This window comes from Vitis vinifera, chromosome 10 (assembly GCF_030704535.1).
Source record: "Vitis vinifera cultivar Pinot Noir 40024 chromosome 10, ASM3070453v1".
NCBI classification, from domain to species: domain Eukaryota; kingdom Viridiplantae; phylum Streptophyta; class Magnoliopsida; order Vitales; family Vitaceae; genus Vitis; species Vitis vinifera.
Window position 1 is genome coordinate 26,634,591 of NC_081814.1, and position 9,092 is coordinate 26,643,682.

At 34.4% G+C, this 9,092-nt stretch overlaps 1 protein-coding gene across 1 annotated transcript; it reads left to right on the top strand.

Moving 5' to 3' along the window:
* Positions 1-4,876: 4,876 nt before the first annotated feature.
* LOC100261161 (protein ASPARTIC PROTEASE IN GUARD CELL 2) lies at positions 4,877-8,099 on the top strand. The gene has a single exon (XM_002267894.4). It carries the CDS (start codon positions 6,452-6,454, stop codon positions 7,889-7,891), a length of 1,440 nt encoding a protein of 479 aa, XP_002267930.1. The 5' UTR covers positions 4,877-6,451; the 3' UTR covers positions 7,892-8,099.
* The last annotated feature ends 993 nt before the right edge of the window (positions 8,100-9,092 follow it).

Sequence of the window (9,092 nt, forward strand, 5' to 3'; positions counted from 1 at the left end):
TATTTTATATTTTACCTCTCACGTTGGGTTTAAATATACTTTATCTTCTCAACCTTTAACATATTTTACTTTTTACCTCTCACGAGTCATGTTTGGTTTAAATATACTTTATCTTCTCAACCTTTAGTATATTTTACATTTTACCTTTCACGTTGGGTTTAAATATACTTTATCTTATCAACCTTTAGCATATTTTACACTTTACCTCTCACGTTGGGTTTAAATATGTTTTACATTTCACACTAGGTTTAAATATATTTCATCTTCTCAACCTTAAGCATATTTTACATTTTACCTCTCACGTTGGGTTTAAATATACTTTATCTTCTCAACCGTTAGCTTTATACTTTACCTTCTATGCTAGGTTTAAATATACTTTATCTTCTCAACCTTTAGCATATTTTACACTTTACTTATCACGTTGGGTTTAAATATACTTTATCTTCTCAATCTTTAGCTTTACACTTTACCTTTCACGCTAGGTTTAAATATACTTTATATTTTCAACCTTTAGCATATTTTACTTTTTACCTCTCACGAGTCAAGTTGGGTTTAAATATACTTTATCTTCTCAACCTTTAGTTATTTTACATTTTACCTTTCATGTTGGGTTTAAATATACTTTATCTTATCAACCTTTAGCATATTTTACACTTAACCTCTCACGTTGGATTTAAATATATTTTACCTTTCACGCTAGGTTTAAATATATTTCATCTTCTCAACCTTAAGCATATTTTACATTTTACCTCTCACGTTGGGTTTAAATATACTTTATCTTCTCAACCTTTAGCTTTATACTTACCTTCCATGCTTGGTTTAAATATACTTTATTTTCTCAACCTTTAGCATATTTTACATTTTACCTCTCACGTTGAGTTTAAATATACTTTATCTTCTCAATCTTTACTATAGAGCTTTACACTTTACGTTTCACGTTGGGTTTAAATATACTTTATCTTCTCAACCTTTATCCTTATATTTTACCTCTCACGCTAGGTTATTTTACACTTTACCTCTCAACCTTTAACTTTACCTTTCACGCTAGGTTTAAATATACTTTATCTTCTCAACCTTTAACATATTTTACATTTTATCTCGTTTAAATATACTTTATCTTCTCAACCTTTAACATATTTTACAATTTACCTCTCACGTTGGATTTTGTATTTTAGAGAGTATTCAAATTTTAAATAAAATTTTGACTAATAATAAAATAATGGGTTTAAATATACTTTATCTTCTCAACCTTTAACATATTTTACACTTTACCTCTCATATTGGGTTTAAATATACTTTATCTTCTCAACCTTTAACTTTACATTTTACCTCTCATGTTGGTTTAAAATATACTTTATCTTCTCAACCTTTAGCATATTTTACATTTTATCTCTCACGTTGAGTTTAAATATACTCTATTTTCTCAACCTTGAGCATATTTTACATTTTACCTCTCATGTTGGGTTTTGTATTTTAGAAAGTATTCAAATTTTAAATAAAATCTTGACTAATAATAAAATAATGAGTTTAAATATATTTTATCTTCTCAACCTTTACCATATTTTACACTTTACCTCTCACATTGGGTTTTGTATTTCAAACTTGTTAAAAAGTCAATGAATAGCTTGTTAAGTGAGGAAATAAGGTTAAAATGTAAACAAAAATGTTTGTTATCCAAATTCAAAGTTATCACACTTCTTAGCCAGATGCAAAAATCATAATTGACTATACAAACATCTTTCTAAAATGAAAAAAAAAATCAAAATTAAGTGTTGTCATATTTGAAAAGCGTTTTAAAAATTTCAGTTTAAAATTTTCAATTCAAAGTTGGCTTGACTTAAATTTGAATCAACGTGTAAAAAAAAACTATCCCTTTTTTAATTTTATGGAGCGAAAAGGAAAAATATTGTTTTTTAACAAGTTTAAAAGTCAAATTATTAGGTTTTGAATTTGAAATAACAAATTGTAATACACATCAAATGTTGAGAAAATAAAATGTATTTAATTTTAAAATAATTAACTAGATATATACTAAATTAGATTTTTTTTTAAAAGAAAATAACATGAAAATCAATATATATTAGTATAAGTGTGGGGTGTATATGATGAGACAATTATTTTCATTCCTTCCCATAATTTTTGGTTTGCCTTACAATATTTTGTGTTATGTTTGAAATCCTATATTAACATTTGCCAAGCATGATAGTCTTCTTGCTTCCTCCTTGGAAATTGTCATACTTAGATGATGGTAATTCAAATAAATATACAAAAAAAAAAATAAATAAATATGGTGGATATTATTTTAACACACGCTCACAATCATTGAGTAATCAAGATTTTAATAATAGTCATGACTACGCAATTACAATTAAAAATAAGAACAACTTTTAGGTGGTAATAATGGTTCAATTATTGAGAAATGATGGATATCTTACATTCTCCCAACTCCAATTCTCTTTTGCCTTGGTGACATTCCCACTTAGTCTTCTTTCTCATTTTTCTATCCTATCATTTTTGGTTGCTCTTGTCTTATGTCCATGCACCACCACCCTTTCAATATCCTCCGTATCCCACACTCTAAATCTCTATTTCTTTATTCGCATCATCTACTCATTCTAATATTTCAAAGTGGGATAAGTGGAGACATGCAACTTTTATGATAATGGGGATAAAAAAAGGTTTATGCTTTATTTGGTAATGTTTTTTAAGGAGTTTTTAAAATACAATTTTTGAGAATGGCTCTCAAAGACAATTTTCAATTATTGAACAAGTTTTTGTTTTCATCGAAACCAAAGCCTACTCTTGTAAGGAGTTTGATTCGTCTATCGCTCATGGTATTGTAGTTCACTTGGATTGACTATGCTTGATAATTTAGATACCCTTTTGGAATGCATAGAGAATGTTTACAAATTGAATTAAAACTCTCATGTGTTCAATGGACCACAATCCCTTTGAAGGGTTGAAAGGTTGCCTAAAAGAAGGATCAGTGAGTTAAAGAGTCCAAAAGTTGATGTGACCTTTTCATATAAAGTTTTATATGATAGTAGGTTGGGCTATATAAACCTTGATTAGCTTTGATAGAAATCTCAGTTAGTTGATATTATTGTAGTAGGATTTGTACAAAAAGAGTGAGGTGAGCCACCACTATGGTGTTTATTTTTAAAGTGGTCTCTCTACTTTTATGCTAATCTTCCACTCATTAAGAGAAAAAGGCGATGGTGATGTTTTGTCAAATAATCTTTTGTTAAGCATGCTTTAGCTGATGATGCAACAACAAAAGAAACATGGCTTTCTTTGGGATAACCCATCCACTAAAAAAAATTATTTTAAAAAATATTTATATATTTGTTGCATGCTTTGATGATATTAGGGGGATGAGATTATACACGTTCTTGAAATTTTTGGACGAGTCTTAGGAAATTTATCATTCCTAGAGGGTTTATGATATGGCCCTCCATTCTTTTTGTTTGGTTGTCGAGAAGAAAAAGGAAAATAAAAGGAAAAGAAATGCTAAATAACTAATTTCTATTTGTTTGGTTCTTGGGAAACTAGCTAAACCTACATGCCCGTTGTTTTCTCAACGCTTAAACTAAAGTTAATGTTTCATTATTTTCTTGTTTATTTGACGTTGTAGTTTATATGGTGGCAACTTGGATGGATTCAACTCAAGTTGAGTATGATACATGGCTTTTAAGTTTTTAATAGGTAGGTTAGGTGTGATTCACATGGAGGAGAATTGCCAAAAGCTAGTCTAATTAGTAAATTTTGTATTTTAAATGGAATATAATTGTGTCACTTGGTCAAAGTATATAATGATTAATGGTTAAAACTTTTGTTTTTTGAATGTTAATTACAACTTTACAATGATGACTTTGAAAAACTATCAAATTAAGCCTCAACCTTTAGTTAGATCTCCAAAGTTTCCGCTTTCTTTATATATATAATATATATAATAATGGAAATTAGCAATTTTTATTTATTTATTATTGTATTTAAATTATCTATTAGAAATGAAAATATGAATAAAAAAATTAGTATTATTGAACTAAAATTCATCCTTCTTTTATATGTCAAATGTGCTATAAACCTATACTGTCATTTTCGTATTGATTAAAAGAAAACTTCTAATTCAAACTATAAGAATTGGGGAGCACTCAAATGATAATTCAATTGAATTATATGAGTAAAAAACTATGTAAAAACTTAGACTTTGTTTGGTAATTGTTCTTAAAAACAGTTTTGAAAAATTATTTTTCAGAATAATTTTTTAAAATTATTGTACGATGGTTTGTAAAACAAATGTTTGTTTAGAAACTTGAAATGTTTTTAATTTATTTTTAATATTTTTAAAAATAATTTTTATATCTTGCGTTTTATTTTTAATCATTCTAAATGTTTATATAATAATTTTTTTAAACAATCCTTAAAAGATAAATGAAAACAATAGAAATCAGTTCAAAAATGTTTATTAAAAACATTCAGTTTTTTGTTTTTAATAATAGAAAATAGAAAACAGTTTTCTGATTATTAAATAATTTTTTTTTGTTTTTTATTCTATAGAATAAAAAAACTATTCTAAAAAACATTATCGAATAGTACTTGATCACCCATAAACCCTTAATTATTTCGTGTCAAAGATGTTACAAAGAAGAATCAATTAACTCAAGATAAACGATATCTACACAGGCTTCACATATTAACCCTTTCAAATTGCATAAATTCCATGTGGTTCTTGCCCCATTCACCCACTCTCTCACGTGTTGGTTTGGTGGTCTCTTCAATGTTGACATGGATGGCACCCACTTGAATGCCCATAATTGTGCCATCCAAAAGCATTTTATGTGCTCATCATGTGTAATCATTCTTCATATGCATGTTGTAAAAACACGGTGCAAACTTTATATAATGCCTTTCCTGCATCCATCCACCCCCTTTTCATTGCTCAATTCATCAAGATTATCAGTTTCTACAACATACACATTAAGCCTTAGAGACTAATTAACTCATGATTTATACTAAGAAAATGCTATCATACCAAATCTATATTATATCGAGCTTCAAATTTAGATTGTTGAATATAAAGAAATGGATCTAAGATATTTTTTTTTTATGATGTGAGTCACCTACTAATAAAAATGTCTTGCCCACATAAAATCATGTGGAGTCTAATGCATTTATGATTAGGTAGTAGGCTCCATATCAATCTCTAGGGAACACTAATGGAAGTATGTTGTCTTGGGGACTAACAAAGCCATGAAAATGCAATGATGCTAAATCAAATACCATATGGAACTTCGAATTGGACCACCCTCGAAGTCTATGATTAAATTTGGACATTTGAATAAAGATCCAAAGAAATTAGAATCAGGGACAAAGATATGTGAGGTTGGATTGGTCACCCATTAATATCTTTTTTGACGATGTGGCGATTTTTGATTGGTCGCCTACTATTAAAAACTTGCCGCCTGTGTAAAATCATGTGGGTCCTAGCATAATTATGATTATTAGCTAAGAGACTTCAGTAATCTGTAGAGATCACTAAGGAAGGGAAGGGTGTGCTGCAGATGGTGGAAAAGGCTATGAACCAGGGGTGGGTGTATTCTTTAATCAGTAGGTGAAAAGATGGTATTTAAAGAAGAAAAGAAGATTACTTTTGTTAGCATCTCCAATCCAAAGGGTTTATAGAAGACAAATGTGTTGCATTGATTGTTAGAATGAAGGCTTTTCTCTTTAGAAAGGCTGTGGTTTACCACCATACGCGATGTGGTCATATAAAATACATTATTTCTCATCTTTCTTTTGAAGCTCCACTCACCTCAAGGGGGATACTTAGATATTTTTAGAGACTCTCTCTGTCTGTACTTAGGAAGCCAGACCCTCAAACTTGACTGCTCAGATTAATCTTATCACATAAAAAGAATGATTAGGGATTTAAAAAGCTTTTAATATTTTTCCTTGGGTAAAGCTATGGTGGTGAAAGCCTTGTAATCTGAACTTGACGAATAATCTTTGGTTGTTTTTTTTCCTTAGCAGACAAGGGATCCTGTTTCAAAACCAAGAAGATGCCATGGGAATACTTTACTTGGCATACCATGTAGGTATCAATTGGAATTTGGAAGATGGTTTTAGGGTTGATGGTGTGGTGTATGATTTTTGTGAATGTGGGCATGGAAATTAGCAGAATCATACATATCATTACTCTTAGAAAAGGAAAATGGAAGGTAAAAAAATACAATGAGATTTCACTCTCAAACTCACAATCAATCCAAAAACAAACCCAACCCAACCCATTACTCAATTATTCCTCCTCTCCCCCACCCTTCTTTTTCCCCCTCAACTACTCAAAAAGCAAACCAAATAAATCCCCCTCCACCACACTACCCTTCCCCAAAACCCAAGTGCTAGCCCAAGCCAAAGCAGTCCAAAAAACCAAAAAGAAAAGAAAAAAACTATGGTGGCCTTGCCAGTCATAGTGTTGGTGATGCTGCAACTTGTAAGTGGCATCACCGCCACCTCTACCACTACAGCCGCCTCCGCTGCCACCGCCGCCATCAATAACTCTTCCTATCCCACCTTTCAACACTTGAATGTGAAGGAAACCATTGCAGGGACTAGAATAATACCTCTTGAAGTATCCGAGGATCATGAAGAAGGTGGAGAGAAGTGGATGATGAAGGTAGTTCACAGAGACCAGTTGTCCTTTGGCAACTCCGATGATCATCGACACCGTTTGGATGGGCGCCTGAAAAGGGATGCGAAAAGGGTGGCCAGCCTCATTCGCCGCCTGTCCAGTGGTGGTGGAGGTAGTTATCGGGTGGACGACTTCGGAACTGATGTGATTTCAGGCATGGAGCAAGGAAGCGGAGAATATTTCGTTAGGATAGGCGTTGGTAGTCCTCCTAGAAGCCAATACATGGTTATTGATTCAGGCAGTGACATTGTATGGGTCCAATGCCAGCCTTGTACTCAGTGTTACCACCAGTCCGACCCAGTGTTTGACCCTGCTGATTCAGCGTCTTTCACCGGAGTTTCTTGCAGCTCCTCAGTCTGCGACCGCCTCGAGAATGCTGGCTGCCATGCCGGCAGGTGCCGGTATGAGGTCTCATATGGTGATGGCTCCTACACTAAAGGCACACTTGCACTGGAAACTCTCACATTCGGACGCACCATGGTTCGTAGTGTTGCCATCGGGTGCGGTCATAGGAACCGGGGCATGTTCGTTGGGGCGGCCGGTCTACTCGGCCTTGGTGGAGGCTCTATGTCCTTTGTAGGCCAGCTTGGTGGCCAGACTGGTGGTGCATTCAGCTACTGTCTTGTGAGTAGGGGTACTGATTCATCCGGGTCACTGGTATTTGGCCGTGAAGCGCTGCCCGCAGGCGCCGCATGGGTGCCATTGGTTCGCAACCCTCGGGCCCCAAGCTTCTACTACATCGGGCTGGCGGGTCTAGGTGTTGGAGGGATCCGGGTTCCTATATCAGAGGAAGTTTTCCGACTAACTGAGCTGGGTGATGGTGGGGTTGTCATGGACACAGGCACTGCTGTGACTAGGCTCCCCACACTGGCCTACCAGGCCTTCCGTGATGCCTTTTTGGCGCAAACCGCCAACCTTCCAAGGGCCACAGGGGTGGCAATCTTCGATACATGCTATGACCTACTTGGATTTGTGTCAGTCCGGGTTCCAACAGTGTCATTCTACTTCTCCGGCGGGCCAATTCTAACCCTTCCAGCAAGAAACTTCCTGATCCCAATGGACGATGCAGGAACCTTCTGTTTTGCATTTGCTCCATCCACTTCGGGGCTTTCCATATTAGGGAACATTCAGCAGGAGGGGATTCAGATTTCATTTGATGGAGCAAATGGGTATGTAGGATTTGGTCCCAACATATGCTAAGTAAATACAAAAGCTGCAGTTGAATTTTGCTAGTCCTAGTAACACCAGTATTCGTAGTATTAGTAGTATGAAACGGGTATGAATCCATTGATATCATGTAACTACTGTTTCACTTTGTGTATTAGACTACAATTATGCTTGTAAAACTTCAAGGGTTTTAAGGTTTTGAGGTCTCGCTCAAGTGGCAAGGGTTCTAGGTTTGATTTCATGTCACAATCTTGTAGAAAAAATGGAGCTGTAAATTAAAATTGTAGGAATGGAACTTGGGTATCAAAGAACAGAGGAAGGGGGAAGGGGAAGGAGGAGGGATAGGTGGGCTTAAAGAAAGGGAGGATAAACAAAGAGTTAGAGCATTGCTAAAGAAAAGCTGATGACAGTCAAAAGAATCCAGCAAAAGGTCATTTACTTCGGTATTTGAGAAGAGGCTGTAGGCTTTAAGCTTTATCCAAAACATTGAGAGGATCCAAGAGAACCCTTTTACCCCTCAAAACTCCAAGTAGGAGAAATAACTCAAGAAATTCTCCCTCAAGACTTAGATGTTCCAATACAGTTTCTTTTTTTCAAACTTTTATCTAACATCTTAAGTCTGAATAACTGTTTTGTATCAATTTCTATTCAGATTTCAAACAAATTTAGACCTAGAACATCACCTAATTCGGTAGAAGGTGAGAGCACGAGTCATGACTATTCATCACCTTTCTCACATGTACAGAGAAATTCTTCTTTCCCTCTTGTCTCTCTCTCTTTGGCCTATAGTGTGAAAGAAAATGATGAAAATGAGGGCAAAGGGATCCACCACAATGGGTGGACATGTGAAGACATCACTAGGAAGTTTGGTCTACCTTTGCTGTAACCTAAGTTGGAATGCATTCAAGCAATGACTTTTACAAAGCCTTTTGCTTTTCCCTCTTTTGAAAGATCCACAGCAACATTGCTTTTTTCCCTTTTTCAAGTTTAGGAGAAACATAGCAATGGGTGTTATCATCCCATTCATTCATTCGCATCAAGTGAATATTTGGGGTTTCTGAATGGTGAATGATACTATTCTTCTTTCCAGTTTAACCCTCCCTGGAGGTGGCCCACAAAAGTTGGAATTTGTTGGTGAAATTGGTGAAAGGAGGGGGGAATCAATAAAAGCAAATGCAGTCTTTGCTAAGTATTAGGATCATTTGGGATATACTTTGATTTTTCTCTAGATTTT

Excerpts from the sequence above, each read along its gene's own strand:
- LOC100261161 (XM_002267894.4), top strand. The coding sequence starts at position 6,452 with ATGGTGGCCTTGCCAGTCATAGTGTTGGTGATGCTGCAACTTGTAAGT.